This window comes from Neofelis nebulosa, chromosome 6 (assembly GCF_028018385.1).
Source record: "Neofelis nebulosa isolate mNeoNeb1 chromosome 6, mNeoNeb1.pri, whole genome shotgun sequence".
NCBI classification, from domain to species: Eukaryota; Metazoa; Chordata; class Mammalia; order Carnivora; family Felidae; genus Neofelis; species Neofelis nebulosa.
In genome coordinates this window covers 90,369,935-90,389,590 of record NC_080787.1, presented here as the reverse complement: position 1 = coordinate 90,389,590, position 19,656 = coordinate 90,369,935, and the positions used below count along the sequence as shown (strand labels likewise).

The following is a 19,656-nucleotide window of genomic DNA, read 5'->3' as shown; positions in this document are numbered from 1 at the left end:
TATGATCTCACGGTTTGTGAGTTCGAGCCCCGCGTTGGGCTCTGTGCTGACAGCACAGAGCCTGCAGCCTGCTTTGGATTCTGTGTCTCCCTCTCTCTCTGCCCTCCCCCACTCATTCTCTCTCTCACAAAAATAAATAAATATTTAAAAAAATTAAAACTATTAAAGAGCTTAAAAGGAATACAGATGAATACAAATTATTTATATATTTAATAAGCTCTCATGAATTTATTAACAGTCTAAGATAAATGGGCTTGTTCTACCTGTCCGTGAGCAGGCTTTATAAGTTGATGGTATTGCTAACTAGAAACACGACCTGAATATTCGTTAAAGCAGACCTGGCAGGACCTCTGCTTCTTGACAGCACTTGCTCTGAAGAACTAATCAATTTTGATAGCAACAATTTCTTTCCTCAGTAAGTTACCCCATTTGTGCATCCTGAATAGGTAAGATTAATAAGGCTCTGCTAGATTTAGTAAATATATAGTGTAGTGATTGATGGATACACTGTATACTTGTGCATTTAATCCACAGATAACATTTTTGTGGATTGTAACGTTGAATCAATACCCTTAGGTGACTTAATTGTGAAGTGTATGATTTAGATGATTTCAATTTATAAAATCAGCTCCCTAAGTTCCAACATACATGTCCTGATGGGAATGAAGAAGGGGAAAACAAATCGAGGAGAAGAGATACAAAGGAGTAATACATTAAAGGGAAATGAACAGTGTTCATTCCTGGGTATATGCTGCTTACCCCATTTTTCAGAAGATGTCAGATGAGTCTAATGTGAAAGTACCATTAAGATTAGGGGAAAGGAAATCTGGCATACCTTTTCAGCTTTTTGGTGCATCAGTTCACTGAACAGTTCTGCGCAGCTATTTATGAATTTTTCGCTGACTACAACAGTGTCGCTAAAGACTACAGCTGAAGCCTGCTTGCTGAATGCTCTCATCACCTGTTGAAGCAACATTGCAGCATCTTCAACTGATAAAGAACTGGGTAACAGAGGCTAGAGTAAGAAAAAGAATGAAAACAAATATAAATATAATATCATACATATAAACCATTTGTTATATATATGCTCTCCCTAGGTGACTTCAAGTCCAGTGGCCTTCAGAACCATCTCTATGCTGATAACCTCCCAAATTATATTTCTGCTTTCATCATCCCCCTGAGCTCTGGAGGTCTATGTCCTACAACTTCCCTAACCTCTCCGCTCATAGGTCTAATAGGCATCTCAAATGTCACATATCCAGAACAACACTGATTGCAGCTGCCACCCCTAGACTCCCAGCTCCTATCCACCTTTCTCCATCATCTCCCCCTCTCAATTAAAGGTACTGTTCTCCACTCAGGTGATCAGGCCCCAAACTTTCATGTCACACTCAGCTCCTCTCATAAACCTACAAACAATTCACCATCAAGTCCTGATACCTTTACCTCCAAAACAGGTTTCTTCTTAGCTCTTTGATGGTCTAAAATTATCATTTTCATTAACTATCTCCCTCTAGGAAACTTTTCTGGACACCACATTCCCAGCAGGTAAAATGGTTTCTGGTACATAAATAGTACTTACTAAAATCTTTTGAATGAATAAACGAACACTTATATCTGGAATCTTTGGAAACTTGTATATTCAAAACAAGGAATTTTCTGCTTTGTAAGAGAATCTGGGCGCTGACGAGTAAATAATGGATTGGCCTCATTTCTTTCTCTTCACCCACTCTTATCTTTTCGGCATAATAAAGGCAGGTCAATACTAAACACTGAAGTAAAACAGTATCAGGGCTAAAGCAGCTCATGTTAATACATGAGCAAAGGTTAATGAATGGATAAAAGATACAACAAATGCTACATTAATGCCTGGTGCCAGTAAAGCTGTAAATGCTTAGATAAGACTGTGAGAAATCTCAACAATTTCTGTATGGCAAGACTGATATGAGTGTCATATTGTTTGCTTGTTTGTTTTGAGATTTATGGAATTCTGGATGTTGTCTATCCATATATAAAAGGTCATTCTACCTCAAAAGCTATAAAGTCTTTAAGCAAGATTGAGGTAGTTTTTGCTATAACAATGATTGCTAGAATTTGGCTATAAAGCCAAGACTACTTTTATGTATCCTAATACTTAAAATGGCCACATACTAGTGAATATCAGTTGTCCCTGGTTTAAAGAAAAATTAACAAGAAAATGATAAAACGTACTGCAATATCAACCCATGTTCCAGAGCTGATGGCTTCCTCTACTGATGCTTCCACTTGATCTACAAGTCCTTGACCAACACAAGCTGCTTTCAAAAACAAGAGTTGTGTAGTCTTGTATCTTTTCTTTATGTAGCTCACAGCATCTGGGATTCCAAGTCTGGACAAAGCGTCAAATTCTAGATATAAATCACAAATAGAATTAGAAAAGAATTCATTGGAATATAACTGTCATTCACACCTTTTAGAAATCTTAGAACAAATTAAGTTCTTCCAACACCTATTCTTTGTGAATGCACTATATTCTATTTTTCTTTTTTTAAAGAATAAAGCATAGAAATGTACCACAGCCTATTCCCTGGTTTCTATTTTTCTTTTTTTAAAGAATAAAGCATAGAAATGTACCACAGCCTATTCCCTGGTTAGGCTACCTTCCCAAATTTTTATTACTAAACATATCTGTAGAAAAATTAGTTCAAATACTTCTTCCATCCCAGCTATGTCACTCCCTCTCCAACTGAGGGGTCAAAAGGAAACATGAGAACTACAGAGCAATAAAGTAGAAATGGGGCTTAAGAGAAATGTAATAATTTAAGTAAAGAAACAAAAAAGCAATTTATTTTGCTTATTACAGTAACTAAAGGAATCAGACAATTTAGGACAAAGTAATTCTCTATTCTAAACTAGTAAGGGATTTAGCATATAAAACAAAAGTTAAAAAAAAAAAAAAGACTTCAGTTTACAGCCATTAAAGTTATTGGAGATAGCTACTGTTCTCTTTATCCCCAAATAATCATATTTCAGTAAATTAATTATAACGAAGTTCTAACCCAAGTTCATGGTTGAAGAAACAAAAGTACATTACAGAAAGCCAAGAAAACATAAGTGCAGCCTAGTATTCTAGCATACATTTAAATCGCTTGAACATTAATGTCTTATAGGTTTATCACTGAGCAAGGAACTGAACTCTTACATGATTTGAGTTGGACTATGAAACTGATCAAACTAACTGAGCAACATCTATCTATATATAAGTGAGCTACATATTTATGTGTGTGTGTGTGTGTGTGTGTGTATGAGTGTGTGTAATATGTGTGTGTATATATGACTAACTGTTTTAATGACTAAATTCAATCTACTTTATCCAAATGACAGAACCCTAGAAACAGAATTAAGAATAATTTCAGGTTTTCTGAAGGAGTGGATGTCTAATAAAAATGAACACTGTAAAGTTGATAGCCAATAAGCCAAGCTGATAGCCAAGATTATGTAATTAAACAACTGGGCAACTTCATAAAATATATTTGAAGTTGTAACAGTATTATATCACTGGAACATTGGGAGCAATCAATACAAGCTTTTGGCCTTTCTATATTATAACTGTTCAATAACTATGAAATTAAACTCAATTCCAAAATCAACAAAAACCTGTGTGTGACTACTTTTATATTCAAAGAAAACCTTTATAATTTGCTGGAAACAGTAAAGTGTGTACTCCCAGGACTAATACAATACTAAGAATGTGTGTAGTATTAGTTTTAGTTTCAAAGGAAAAAAGAAACAGTTACCTAGATAGCCATTCTGCCTGAAAAAGGAATCCACCCAAGTACTCTGTGTTCTGGAGTAAATGTCAGGAACAAACACCGCCTTATCCTGTCTCCCACCAACCACAGTACCTCGTAAACGTCCACTATTAACAAGTTCCTCAAGCACAGCTTAACAAAACCAAACAAATAGAAATAAATCAGAGCAGGTATAAATGTCAAAAAGTAAAATACTATTTCACAAGTTAGTTACTCTTACCTTAAAAAAAAAGCAACTTAAAGTTTAAATTGCATAAATGAAGACATTATATTTTAGACAAAACTTTCCTGCCATTTACAAGAATATACTGAGGTCATAAATTCAGGACATTCTGTCAGCTAGCTAAAGGTGCTGAACTTGAACTAGTTAATATTAACGTTGAATTTTTTAGTTAGAGTAATTTTGGGGAAAAATCATGCTATTATTTATCTTATAATATGTTTGAAAGTGGATGACTAAATGCTTTGAGAATAATTAATATGCAATCACTGGTGTTACTAAGTTTAATTTTCTCATATTTAGAAAACTCAGGATACATGGATCACATTAGAATAAACTGTGTGAAATAAAGTCATGACAACTTTTATAAATTATTACATTTCGACTGTTTAAATTGAAGCAACACATGTAGAAGTATAATGCCATGGTTAAGAGGATCAATCTGGATCTAAGTCTAAACCTCAACTCTGTCACTTACTGACAAAAACCATGCAAGTCACTTAGTTATGCCTCAATTTTCTCAGCCATGAAACAGGGATATAATAACAGGCTCATGGAGTTATTGTATTCAAATTAAGTGTTTAGAACAGTAGCTGGCATATAATAACTACTCAGTAAATGTCAACTAAGTATCATCACAAACACCACTGTCATCAATCATCATCATCAAAGGACTGATGCCAGTCTGAGAACTGGATAGCACTGCCATTAACATAAAATAGATGCTTTTTATTTAAACGAGAATATTTAACTAAACATGTTGTTAAAATATCAAAATCCCCTGAAAAAAACAAGCAGATAAGGAGTTACTTCTAAGTGAATCAGCAAGCACAGTCAAAAGATGTCTGGCAAAGAAATGTTTATGAAAATTAGCCTTTCCCAGAAATAAAAATTAGTTTACATATGAATTTCAGGACTGCAATGCTGAGTAAATTAGGGTACATTAGAAAAGTAGATTTTTCAACAGACTGCACACATAATTTTAAATTCTGTGACTATACAACACAAATGTGTGTTAAAGACCAAAGTCAGCAAGTTATCAATTATTTGAAGAACTATACATGATAATGAAACCCCACCAATCTCCAATTAGTAGATTCCAATATATGTTACATTTTAAATTTCTCTTAAAATATTTAACTCCATATGCTGAAAAACATAGTGAATGAAAATTGTGTTTTGGTTTTATACATGAATTTCTTTTCCATTCTTCATTTTAATTCTTCTATTTGCACAGATATCTGAGCTGAAAGATTATGTCATTGTTTTTAAAAATTATTCCAGCAAAAGTTTAAAAACACCCCTTCTGATAAGAGCTTCACAAACACACAAATAATACAGGTAATGAACCAAGACTATTTTGGAGATAATACAATGCTGTCTGAATGCTAAAAATATATTTTTATTGGTATTATTATCTTTGTAAAAATTGTTTACTTTTTATTTTAAAAATAATTCATTCATTCATTCATTCATTCATTCATTTTTTGGTAAGTTCTATGCCCAATGTGGGGCTTGAACTCACGACCCTGAGATCAAGAGTCACATGTTCTAATGACTAAGGCAGCCTGGCACCTCTATAAAAATTTTTTAGACAAATATTATTTACTTTCATGTTATAAAATATAGTAAAAATCTGTAAGAAACAAAGTGAAAATTATTCTTAATCCTACAATTTTAAATCTCTATGAATGTATATGCGTAGCAGTATTCTACACACACACACACTTTTTTTTTCTCATTCTACTCCTCTGGAGGTAAGCCAACACTAAATGTTTGATGGATATAACAGATAGATATGTACATGAAAATTGGTATATTTCAACTAGAAATATTTCAGTTATGTAAGTTTTAACATTAGTGGAAGTAAAAATATGAAAAATCAGTAAGTTTTACAATAATAGTCTAATAAGCAGCTAATTAAGTGACATATAATTTAAAGTAAACTCACAGTAAAGCAGCTGCTCTTGAAATCCATATTTTGAAATGAGAGAATTCACTGCTGTAGGCCTTTAAGAAAGAAAAAGAACTTCTTACTCATTATACAGTTACACATATTTATGAATTAAAAAAATAACTAGGATAACGAGTTTATGAATAACACCAATTAATATAAATTTTTTTTTAATGTTTATTTATTTTTGAGAGAGAGAGACAAGAGGATGAGCAGGGGAGAGGCAGAGAGAGAGGGAGACACAGAATCCAAAGCAGGCTTCAGTTTCCAAGCTGTCAGCACCGAGCCTGACGCAGGGCTTGAACTCATGAACCATGAAATCATGACCTAAGCTGAAGTCAGACGCTTAGCCAACTGAGCCACCCAGGCACCCCAAACACCGATTAATGTGAAAGACAAAAATAACACCACATTTTACATCCTTAATCAGAATTACACTACTGAAGTTCCAGGGGGAACTGATCTGTCTCCATAATTCAGGATCAATTTACTTTCTTACCAACTTTCCACCTCTGATTTAGTGATACTTGATCTGCCTTTACTTTGTTTTCTTCATTCTATTCTTTCTCTCTGGGAGGCTCTTTCCCCACCTGGGAATAGTCAAGTGAATGTTACAGGATTCTGCTTTTGAAGAAAAATGAAATCTTGTATGTAATGAAAGGAATTTGGAATGAAATACTCCTAGATTAGGTGGATGACTAGGAGGGATCCACTTAAAATGTTCCTTTTTGCTTATCACTATTTTCTATAATGACTACATATGTCTTTTTTTTTTTTTTTAATTTTTTTTTTCAACGTTTTTTAAAATTTATTTTTGGGACAGAGAGAGACAGAGCATGAACGGGGGAGGTGCAGAGAGAGAGGGAGACACAGAATCGGAAACAGGCTCCAGGCTCCGAGCCATCAGCCCAGAGCCCGACGCGGGGCTCGAACTCACGGACCGCGAGATCGTGACCGGCTGAAGTCGGACGCTTAACCGACTGCGCCACCCAGGCGCCCCAATGACTACATATGTCTTTTTAAAGAAAAAAAAAACATTTAATGAGGTATAATTTACGTATCATAAATCCCATCAATTTTACACAATTAAATCATTTTAAGAAATTTATAAAGTTGAGGAACAATCACTAATAGTTCTCGAGTCTTAAAATGTTTCCATCACCCAAAAAGTTTCATTATAGATATCTGTAGTTAATTCCTGCTTTCACCCCTAGTCTTAGAGAAACTGATCTGCTTTTGGCCTCTAAAAATTTGCCTTTGTAGAAATTTCACATAGATGGAATCTATATGTGGTCTTTTAGGTCTGGTTTCTTTCACTGAGCATGGTTTTGAGGTTTGTACATTATGGAGCATGAATCAGTATTCATTCCTTTTTAATGATGAATAGCATTCCACTGTATGGAGATACCACATTTTGTTTATCCATCCATCAGTTGATGGACATTTGGATTATTTCCAGTTTGGGGCTATTATGAATAATGCCACTATGAACGTTTGTGTTCATGTCTTTGTGTGGACATATCTGTTCATTTCTTTTGGGTAGGTCCCTGTGAGTCCTTTTCTTTTATAGTAATTACCTTTTAAATAAGGGAAAATATAAAGAAAATGACCTAGACTTTCTTTTTCTGACTTTATATATTTTCCCTGTTTAAGTCAATTATGCCTGTGTTCTGGTTTGGGTTTAGTCTATGTTTTTATTTTTATGCATATAATTAAGAGACTTTTAAGTTATTCCAAGTAACTCAATCATCTATTGTTGATTATTCAAGATGTTATAAATTTTCTCTATGACAAACTGGGAGAGCAAAAACATTTGTCTGAATATTGAATTGATATTTAAAACCCCTATGTTTGGGAATTTTTGACTAAATCATTATTTTTACCAAATTCTTATGTAGGCTAATTTGTTTTTCATTAAATTGCTTTACCCTACTTTTTCAGCTAAATTATCTAGAATCCCTAAACCAATTAGGTCCATTTAGGTGCTCTGTGAAGTTTGCTCTCCTCTGTTTATAATCATTACAACTTTCTCATGTTTTGTTTTTTTGTGTGTCTTCTGTTCCCTTCCACCTGAACACATCCCTACAAAAATGTAGAGGGCTCCTGGAAGGACTTTATCTTAAAATTTCTGGGCTCATAACATATTGTGGGTGTTCAGTAAATGTTTAATCAAATTTCACATAATTGCTAGCTTTTTTTTGTACACTAAAACTTAGCTGTTGAATTTCTATTTCAATTTGGAATACAATGTAGTTTGGTATACCTACATATCTCGCTCTTATAATTATTTCCTACTCTTCTTTCTGGCTATCTATAACAACAACAAAAACCTTTTTTAAATCAGAGATGGAGATGTTTTCTCTGAAGTTAGACCAGGAAAGTGGGGTAGTTCCTTATATTTGGGAGACAAGTATGACAATATGGTACCTTAAGTGGAACTATCTGGAAGCCACAGAGCCTAGCAACATCTTTTAAGGCTCAGAATTTATTTTTCTCTCATGGTTTGATAATGCCTCTACACAGAGAAACTCAGGGCTAGTACGAGTCAGAAAAAATATTATTTCCTGAACCTGATGATAACTACACTCACCACAATACTTAGCCAAAGAAAAAAGATAAATGTTTGTCAATAAGAAAATATAATTTTAGTATTTTTAAAACTGTTTAGTTATTTATTTGAGAGAGAAAGAGAGCATGCACATGCACACAAGCAGGGGAAGGGCAGAGGGGGGGGGAGAGAGGGAGGGAGGGAGGGAGGGAGAGAGAGAGAGAGAGAGAGAGAGAGAGAGAGAGAGAGAGAGAGAGAGAATGCATCCCAAAGAGGCTCTGTGTTGTCAGCATAGCCCCCTCCCCCAGCGTGGGTCTTGATCTCACAAATCACAAGGTCATGACCCTGAGCTGAAATCAAGAGTCAGACGCTTAACCAACTGAGCTACCCAGGTGTCCCTATATTTTTAATTTTTTAATTTTCTGACCAAGTAATATATATAAAGAGCACAAAAGTTACAAAACTGAAGCCCCCTCCATTTTTATCACTCAGCTACCCAGTTCTTTTCCCAGAAACAACTACTGTTACCAGTTTCTTGTGTTAGGAGGGTGATTTGGTGCAAGCTGTCATAGCCTGTATGGAGAAAGGAGAGCATCCACATAAGGAAGAGAGGTGTAGCAGCAGTGGGAGCTCAATCACATAAAGGGGAATTAATTAAATAAGTAAACATATCTGACCCTTGAACAATGTGGATTTGATCTGCATGGGTCCATCTTATACGTGATTTTATATACACAAACACACACACATATATATGACAGTACTATAAGTGTATTTTCTCTTATGATTTTCTTAATATTTTGTTTTCTCTAGCTTACTTCACCATAAGAATATGGTATATAATACATAAAACATACAAAAGATGCATTACTCAACTATTTGTCATTGCATTGGTACGGTTTCTGGTAAACAGTAGGCTGTTAATAGTTAAGTTTTGGGGGGGGTCAAAAGTTATTTGCAGATTTTCAACTGCAATGTGGGTGGGGGGTAGATGCCCCTAATGTCTGCATTGTTCAAGGATTGACTGTATATTAAGAATAATGGGAGCTACATTTTTCATGGTCAAAGAAGGGAGTTGCAAATATGGAAAAGGAGACAACTAGAACAAAACTAATGGAGGTTTGGAAGGGAACTGGGAGTATCAGTGTGAACTCATGGTTTTTGATAAACATATAGATATAGAGAGGGGTGTATACACATGTGCATGTGCATCCCTTAACTTGTCTGCTGAGAGGGCTTGGGAGTAGTAACAAACAAACAGCAATAAGCAATTTAGTGTCCAGATCTTGGTCTGTAAATAGTACACTAAAAAGACCTAGGGTTCTTTGGGGAAATGGCTGATTCCAGGGATGGGACAAGGAAAATATGAACTGAGCCTAGAACTTTTTGTTGTACCAGAAAGAAATGCTCCAAGAATGATGGAGACATATTAAAGGACACAGAGTGCAGCCTGAAGCATGGGCCAATAGCTAAATCAGAGCCCATTAAAAAATATCTAAGTAATGATAATTATAAATTTTAATCCAATGAATAAAACAGGGAGCCAGGAGTCCATAGTGATTTATAGAAATAAACTGAAAGTTTGATAAAAAAGAGGATAACTTACATGATCTCAAACTGCCCTCCCCAAAAATACTTAATTATAAGGGAAAAACAAGTATTTTTATGAAAAGCCTAACAGATATCTGCTTATTAAGAAGTTATAATGTACATCATCAGTAACTACAAAATCTAGACTGTTTACCACCTGATAGGATTCAATGGCAAGAACACACAATTACTTCAGTTATACTCCTGTCAAAGATGCATAACCTGAATATCAGAATGAAAAAATAGCAAACAAAACTGAACATTTTACAAAATAAGTGGCCTGTGGTCTTCAAATTGTCAAGGTCACCAAAGTTAAAAAAAAAGACCAAGTAAGTGTTCCAGATTGAAGGTGACTAAGGAGACATGACAATCAAATGCAATGTGTGATTCTGAACTGGATCCTTCACTATAAAGGTTATTATCGGAAAACTGGTAAAACATGAATGAGATCCAAGGAGTGGATGGTAGTAATGTACCAATATCAATATTTTGATGTTTGTATTACAGTTATGCGATTGTACAGGACAATGCCCTTATTTTAGGACACACAGACTAGAGTATTTGTGGTGTTGGGACACTCTGTCAGGAACTTCCTGTCAAATAGGACAGAAAAAAAAGGTTCTCTTGTAACTTTTCTGTAATTGTGAGATGATTTAAAAAAAAAAAAAATGGTTGCATTAAATTGCAAGCTCTGTCCTCTAACCTAGTCTTTTATACCAGTGCCTTAAATGTATTAAGTACTCAAAAAATGCTGTGATTTGCTGAATGACAAAAATAAATCACTGTGACTGCCATGTAAAAAAAAAATGTGCTGGAAGGTAATGAGAGAAGAAGGGAGACTGATTAGAAAGCTACTAAAATAGTCCAGTTAAAAAATGGACTAAAGTGGGGGGAATGGTCATAAATAGGGAAAGTATATAAATATTTAGAATACAGAATTCAAAAACCTTTGTGTTCTGAAAAAGGGGGCGATGAAAAAAGGATGATGTAAAGGAGGACTCCCAGGATTGTGGGAAAACCAACTGATAATAACATTTACTAGTAAAATGGAAACAAAAGTGGAAGAATAAATTCAGGTGGTGTGGGGTGGGGTAGCTCAGTGATAGTGAGTTATTTTAAATATGCTGAATTAGAGGGACTTCTAAAATATTTCAATACAGATGTAGGGTGGGTAATAGAAGTCTGAAATTTAAAAGAAAGGTAGGGCACCTGGGTGGCTCAGTAGGTTAAGCATCCAACTCTTGATTTTGACTCAGGTCATGATCTCATGGCTAGTGAGTTCAAGCCCAATGCTACTCTGATAGTGCAGAGCCTGCTTGGGATTCTGTCTCTCCCTTTCTCTCTGCCCCTCCCACACACAGACACACACACACACACTCTCTCTCTCTCTCTCAAAATAAATAAATAACTTAAAAACAGAAAGGTAAAGTCACCTAGGAAGACAGTAATGGACTAAGAAGAAAACATGGCCTGAAACAAAACTTTAAAGGGTAGAGAAAGGAGAAAGAGACAGAAAAACGTGCCATATAAGGCACAACCAAAGGAGTAAGAAGAAAGCAGTAAAGTGCAGTATTAAAACAACAACAACAAAAGGAATGACAACATTTCAAGAAAGAAAGAAGGAAGAGGTAACTGGAATTAAATGGTGCTGCAAAGTCAAGTAAAACAAGGGCAGAAAGTATCCACTAGAGTTCATGACATTGACATTATTGCTTTGTAAGTTGGTAGAAGCCAGATGGACGAGTTGAGAAGTGACAGAAGAAAATCGAGATAGTAAATGTAGACATCAACTCTTGAGAAGGTTCACTTTATGGAAACAAACAAAACAAGATGGTAGATGGAGTAGAATATGGGGTTGAGAGAGGTTTGACTGTTTTAAAATGGGAGAAATCTGGACATACTTAAATACTGATGGGATCCAAAAACCACTGAGGTAAAGTTAATGACACCGGAGAGAGGAGATAATTAAGAATGTAGGTTTTCTTAATTCTATATTAGAGTGTCACTCAGGCTCCAAACATTTCAGAAATTCTCACTTTAGAAAAGTTAAAGTGATTTTGAAATTAACACTGTTATTCATTTGAATTGTAGAATGTTAAATATTTAGTAAAAAGGGTTCTAAAATCATCTAGCCCCATCTGAGGCTCAAAGGACTTACTTATGTGACTGACTTATCTGCTGCAGCTCACATGGTTATTATGCAATAGAATGAGGACTTCTTACTTTAAACTGCAAGCTCTTTCTGTATCCCAGGATGACTCTATATACTGATTTGGGTATTCTGCAGACCTGCATCTGGGGTCATGAGGATGATTAAGGTAGGGAGTGGGAGGAGATGTGGGTTGAAGAGAGTTTGGCTACATTCTGGGGCTCTGGAATCTTCACTCCCAGAAGCTACCTACCCTTCTATATGTCTAAAATCCTAGAGTCCTGAATGAAATTTTAATTAAAAAAAAAAAAATTAAAAGAAAAAAGAAAAGAAAAAAACCTGATAGAACAGAAAAAGCAAACCATGATCAATGAAATATAAAAATATACATAATTTATTATTATTATTATTTACTTTGAAAAAGAGAACACGAGCAGGGAAGGGGCAGAGAGAGACAGAGAGAGAGAGAGAGAGAGAGAATCCGAAGCAGGTTCCATGCTGTCAGCACAGAGCCCACCGTGGGGCTCAAACTCATGAACCATGAGATCATGATCTGAGCTGAAGTCAAAACTTGGATGCTTAAACCAACTAAGCCACCCGGGTGCCCCAAAATACACATACTTTAAAACAGGCTTACCGGGTAATAGCACTGAACAGTCCACGGATGCGTGCTTTATGTCGAGCTACAAAAGCTTCAGTAAATATTACTCCTCTGTTATCAAGATCAATGTGTCCATTAATAATTTTACCTAGTCGCTGCGTTAGTGCCTGAGGGTAAAATGCGAATTTTTATTAATTTGAAAGAACAAAATTCTAAATATACATTTGTATAGCCTTATTAAAGGTACAATGCATGCTGTTGTTGTATTAACCACATGATTGAGAAATTTCAACAAGCACAAATTTATAGGATGTATAAGCTAAAATGAAGATTTAGGATCTAGGAAACTTCAAAATCTCACAGCCGGGCAAAGAACCGAATGAGTCAAATAGATATGTTAAAAGGCTTAGCTACATGGTAAGAAGGGCTTTTTCTAATGTAAAATAAAATTGAATGATTAACCAATTTTTCTAGATATAGGCAGCCTGAAACATAGACAGTAAGACATATACATGGGTCTTGAAGACTCTATCTGGAGCTTCAAACACTGAGTAAAATAAATGTTATTCCAAGATTCTGAAACCTAGGGAAACATAATAACTAAAAAGTTACCTTCTTGGACGCAATTATCAGTAAGTTACTTGTGCCCAGAGATCTATACTAGCAGACATGATTTCCTGGTAACCCCAAGAGAGTATTTCTCCATAGCTACATTATGACTGGGGTCAGGTACATCTGAAATAAGTCTGGATATATTTCACATCCCAAGATAAGTTAAAACTACTCAAGGCAGCCTGGCTGATAGTTTTCTGGTATAAAAAAATGCATTTCAAACCATTTCTTAATGACTTTTTAGAATACTGCCTGTAATATTCAGAAAAACTAGAACTGAAAAATGTTAAGAAACCATATGTATTTCCAAAATGTGTCAACAGCACAGTTTTATATGAAATCATTTGGGGCTGTTCTGATATCTTTAAACAGTGTTCTAAAAATTTATTTTTTGACTTTCTGTGATCAACATATATATGCTCACTTAAAATAGAACTTAGGCTCCTGATATGCTCTGTAAAACAGATCTGTATTCAAATTGTATTTTAGATGCAATTATAGGAAGTCACTCTCTTAAAATAGGTTAGTAAATCTGTTTGTATTATAAATTAATCTCATGCAATCATGGTTTGGTAAATTTTTGTAAGTTGGATTTTCTTAAAGAGATATATACCTAAAAAGAGATTTGGCTTTTCCCTTATTTATTCCAGTAAATACAAAACAAAACCATCATTTATTGAGTACCTCCTTTGTGCCAGACATCTCACTGATACACCATATATATAACCTTATTGAAGTCTATGAAAAAGACAATTATTCCCATTTTAAAGATATGGAAATTCAAGTACAAAAGAGGTGAAATAATTTTCCTAACATTGAATAACTAAACAGTGGCATAAGCAGAATAAAATCAAAGTCTGTTTAACTCCAAAGCACATGCACTTTCCAGTATACAAAATGAATGTCTATAATTCTAAAATGGCAAACTATTTTAAGAACAAAGAAATAATCATTTCTAAATGGTCTGTCTCATCAGAGCCATCAATGTATTGGAAGCATCCCCAAAATATACAACTACATCAATAAACACTTGCAAAAAGTTAATGCTACAAAAGTCTAGTTTTTTTCTTCCAATTAAAATTCTTTATTTACCTGAAAAGACACTAAGCTATTAAGAAAAAGTACCTGTGTCAGAAAGTTTCCAGGAAGATCATAGGTCTTACATAGTTCTGATATGGTGACCTGACCACTTTCTTGCAATTTATCATTTACCTCTTCTGCTAACCGATCCAAATAGTTGCTAATAGTTAAAGAAAAAAAAAATTACAATTATTTTCCTCTTTTATGTGCAATAAGGTATGCTCACAAAATAATGAATAGGGTATGTTTAGGTAAACATAAATCATTATTCATATTCTGAAAATTATTTTTCTTATCAATGTAATTAATGTAAGGTTAACCAAATGATAAATGCTGGGATTTTTTTAACTATGTAAATTCTGCATTTTTCATTAATATTTTTGGAACAAATCTGCTTTCGGAATTAAGATCATAGAGTAAAGATTGTAAGAATTATGTTTATGCTGCTTTAATAGAAAAAAAATCAAAGTTTTTATTATTCCCAAGTACTCCATACAATTAAGCACTTACTTTTTTTTCTTTGAGAAAGAGAAAGAAAGTGAGTGGGAGAGGGATAGAGGGAGAGGCAGAGAGAGAATCTTAAGCAGGTTCCATGCTCAGCACAGAGCTGAGGCAAGGCTCAAATTCATGACCTTGATATTGTGACCTGAGCCAAAAATGAAGAGTGGGACGCTTAACCAACTGAGCCACCCTGGTGCCCCCAAGCACTTACAATTTAAATATAATGATCCTAAAAATGAAAATCAGCACTTGAGTTCTAAATAAAATGCCAAACTGGTCACAATTGTTCTAAATTTAAACACTATGGAAAAAAAAAAAAAAAAAAAAAAGAAACACAAAAAAGTGCTCCTAAATATTGTACTTACTCATCTATCAGTTGTCCCAGAACTAGCTGAACATGCTTTTCTGATTTTACAATGTCACCAATTCTACTTTCAATATGAGTCAGATCCACATTAATTACCTGGAAAAAAAATAAAATTCTATTAGTGATAAGTTCATATTGTTTCTTAAGTTTGAAACTATATATTAGAACATTTTTTTCTATGACTTTTATTTTTATTTTTTTAGTTTATTTATTTTAAGAGATAGTGTGAGGGGGATAGGGGCAAAGAGAGGAAGAGAGAGAATTCCAAGCAGGCTCTGCACTGTCTGCACAGAGCCTGACGTGGGGCTCGAACCCATGATTGGTGAGGTCATGACCTGAGCTGAAACCAAGAATCGACAGAGCCACCCAAGTGCCCCAACCTATCTTTTTAAAAACTTACTTTCTCCTAGATGAATTTCAAATTAATTTGAAATACTGTCAAAAGTCTCAGTCAAATAAAAATTAGAGGTTTATTGCTTATTTACTTTCATTTCTGAACAACTACATTTTCACTTGTTAGCAAAGTTTGCATTAAGAAACTGTACTGTCATACAATAGGCAGGATTTGCACAAGATTTTCCAGCTTCTTGGATATAGTGTAACTTGTTGATGACATGTGCTCTTATATTTTATAAAAATATCTTCTTCTTTTTAAAATATTTCTTTACTCCTTCCATATACTAAAGTAAACATGAACATTATTTTTCTCCCTAAATACTTAAACCCTGTTACAATGAAAAATCATAACTATGAGTTTACTCGGTAAATAAGCAAATAACTAAGAAAGAAGAACTTATTAAATATGTCAGAACTTATTAAATTAATTAAATATATTAGTGTGGGATATAAAACTATTTCTTCACAGATACACAAAATAAGATACCAGTATTAGTGAATTCTTAAGTCATAGTATCAAAAAATTGAGAAAGGAAAAAAATTTATAAATTAAAAATGTACCTGTTGTAGATCAACAATGTTTACTCGACCTTTAAAGAAAAGACATTCATTGACTTTAATTCATGTGTAAGTATACACCAGACAAAAACTGTAAATTTCAATAGATTTACATCTTGGACAGTTGAAGGCCCCCTTCTTGAAAGCACATAAAGCTACAATAATTACCGTTTTCAAATGTAAACCATTAGCTGAATACATCCTCATGGCTGAAGGCACAGGCAATAATTTATTTTTGAAGTTTCATTTGTCACATTAGGCCAATAACGAACATCAATTGACTGATACACAATTTGGCCAGATCTATGGATTTAAGATGGACTTCCCTGGCAGAATTTATCTATTGTACCAAAGTGATACTGACAATTAAATTCAGATGAACTCATTTAAAAAATTTTTGGAATGAGTAGATTTCCATGTATTGGCAAAAGAAGTCTGTCAAGTATTCCAAATTATAGCTAATATTTTATTAGCAATATGGAGGAAGATGAACCAACACCAAGGGTATATCTGATAACATCTAATGAAGAGCTGTTTTCATAGTTGCTTATATTTTAATCAAAGTGTTCAAATTTGCTCAGTAGTTCAAATTAAAAAAAAAGAAAAAAAACCTTTTTTATATGCTTATAATTGCATTTCCCATGATATACAGGTATAGCACCATATCGTTTCCTAATCTGCAAATACTTAAAGGTAAGTTTTTTTTAAAAAAAGTGGCAGTATAGCTCTGATTTTCAACAATTTAAAATCCTTCAAAATCTCTGTTCTCATTTCATAATTACCACCTGATAATAGACAGCTAAGTACCCTCCCCTGCGTCATGCAATAAATTCATGAACTGTGAATAGGAACAGTTGATTAATTCACACACAGAACACATAACTCAAAATAATAAAAGATGCTATTTTGTAAAGTGACGATATTTGACTTCATTTAAATTATATGATCATCTTTACCCGAAGCTATTAAAAACATTAACGCTGATTTCCATATTAACAATTGAGAAGAGTGTCCCACATCCTCCAAATAATTTACTAGTTATGTTTTATAAGTTTTTTACCTCTTCCAAATAACCAGAAGAAAAAAAACTAAGGAATTACTTACCTCCTCGGACATGTAGCTCATCTCTCATTTCTTTACTAATTTGGGCTGGAGTAATATATTCCTTCCCATCAAGTGTGTGAACTACATCTAGCTGTTTCTGAGCAATCAATTTATTCACAATCTCAATGCAGTTCCGCTCTGACAACCTGAGGAAAACAAGAAGTTTTAAAATGCACTTGATACATTTGGTGCTTAACAAACTTAACAATTTATGAACTTTTAAAAAAAGTTTGGGTAAAGAGTCACTAAGATTTACATTACAAAATCTGTACCTTTGATTAGTATAACCATACTGATTCAATGTGTTAAAACACACACACACACACACACACACACGCACACACACCTCTTGGGAGTAAGCAGGTTTACATAAACTTAAATCATGTACCTAACTGGTACAAACCATTCTATTACAGAATTTCAAGTCTGTTCTCTCCTACAGGCCTGCTTGTACCCTTCAAATCTGAATAGAAAAGTTAGTACATATAATTTAGGTAGCACATATAAATTAGGTAGCCCTACTTTTACTTCAATTCCCAGTTTAAGTTCAGTAAAAAAACCAAAACCAAACAAACCGGAATTTTCTTTAAGTGTATAATTGCCTACTACTATTGGTCTGTAGGCAGGGGATATGGCCTAGGAAAACCATGACTGCAACTGTTATCCAAGCTCTTAAGTATGTGCCCTAGTTTGCCCTCAGTACTACAAAATACAGTATTAAGGGATTAAGGTCTTCAAGCCCCATTGGGAACAAAAACATCGAAGTAAGAGATAGTCAATGGATAAAAAAGGATTCTATCAACATTGTTTATGTGTTCTGTAATATTAAAAAGCAGAGTTAGGGTGCCCAGGACACAATCCCGCCAAGGTTGGTGGGTTTGCAAGAAATGTCAGTGTCCGGGAGTTCTTAAAAATGACGGATGGGACCATGGGTCTGGCCTGGCACACTCTCTTCCAGCTTATTCTAGGTCAGGAAGTGCATAATAATCAATGATGCCATAGGGGGTTGGGTAAATAAGGATCTGAGGAACACTCTTAAGACAGTGAGAAATCAACAGCTCAAGAGGGCGGGGCGGGGCAGCACTTGGCTGGGGCATGGCTGGGGGCGGAGGATGGTCCGGGGCGTAGTAGCTTTCGGGTTTCAAAGCTGGGAACTATACTTGGAACTGCAATCCAGGCTCGGGGAGGAAGGTGAGGGCGAAATCGGTGACACGGCCTGGGAAGGTGCGGGGTCCAGAGCCAGGGATCTGCGGCCTCAGATCTCGGCGTGACTACCCAGGGGCTATTTTGGATTCTGCAACGAAAAGGGAGGGTCAGGCACCTCTGTGTGGCCTCGGCGAACTGCGCCCGCTGAAAGTCAGCCGCCAACCGCCTGATCTCCTCCCAGGCGTCCGCCATCCCGGCCCTACTCGCAGAGGTTCGGAAGAACTGCCGACACGTCAGCCTAAAGGAAGCGGGAGCCGAGGCGGAACGGGCCGCGCGGAGGGACAAGAGACTCCTCCCCCGACGCAGATTCCGAACGCGCGCGCCCCGCTCCGGCAGGGACGGGCCGGAACAGCCTCAGCCCCGCCCACCTCACGTGGCGGGGAGCGTCCTGCTTGTTGTGAGGCGGAGGGCCTTGTTTGGGAGCCAGGTGGCTAGGTTCCTGGAATATGGCAGGCGGGATGCAGGGGGGCTCAAGTTTGTAAAGTGTTACTTTAGGTTTTTGTATTGTCAATAGTGTTTAAGAGCAGTGTTGATCAAATTAACTACTTTTATTTTTCTTGTGCCCTTCATTTGTTTTTGGGGGAGGAAAGGGGAGGAGATGTGCCTGCGCCTGCGATTAGTATCTCTTCTTCGCTGGCTATTAAGGAGCAGTCGGTAGTGAATTATGTTAATTTTTATATGGACACAGAGCAATTGTACCTTTTGGGTGACAAATGGGAGACAGTACTGAAGGTAGGTACTCTATTTTTTTGCACAAAGATGACTAATTTGGGTACCGTTAAAGATTGGGAATTGCTTTCCTGTTATTCTAGATTTAGAATGTCATTCTTTCCCGTTTCTCCTATAGGGAATATTGGCTCTATCAAGTAATGAAATAGGAACATATGATAAAACGGAGGAAGCAAAGGGCACCTTTATTTTGCTTTACTCTGCATTGAAATCAGTAAAAGGTGGGTATTTACTTTGAAGTAATTTACTC

At 35.4% G+C, this 19,656-nt stretch overlaps 1 protein-coding gene across 1 annotated transcript in view; it reads right to left on the bottom strand.

Moving 5' to 3' along the window:
- UFL1 (UFM1 specific ligase 1) overlaps positions 1-18,915 on the bottom strand; it is a 33,734-nt gene extending 14,819 nt beyond the window's left edge. Inside the window, exons 1-10 of the mRNA XM_058734744.1 lie at positions 18,793-18,915; positions 17,472-17,617; positions 16,371-16,399; positions 15,412-15,509; positions 14,591-14,705; positions 12,890-13,020; positions 5,963-6,021; positions 3,777-3,923; positions 2,212-2,387; positions 836-1,015 (exon numbers count right to left, since the gene is read on the bottom strand). Coding sequence (XP_058590727.1) covers positions 836-1,015; positions 2,212-2,387; positions 3,777-3,923; positions 5,963-6,021; positions 12,890-13,020; positions 14,591-14,705; positions 15,412-15,509; positions 16,371-16,399; positions 17,472-17,617; positions 18,793-18,869 — 1,158 coding nt within the window. The 5' untranslated portion in view covers positions 18,870-18,915. The remainder of the gene's footprint in view (positions 1-835; positions 1,016-2,211; positions 2,388-3,776; positions 3,924-5,962; positions 6,022-12,889; positions 13,021-14,590; positions 14,706-15,411; positions 15,510-16,370; positions 16,400-17,471; positions 17,618-18,792) is intronic.
- Between the last annotated feature and the right edge of the window lie 741 nt (positions 18,916-19,656).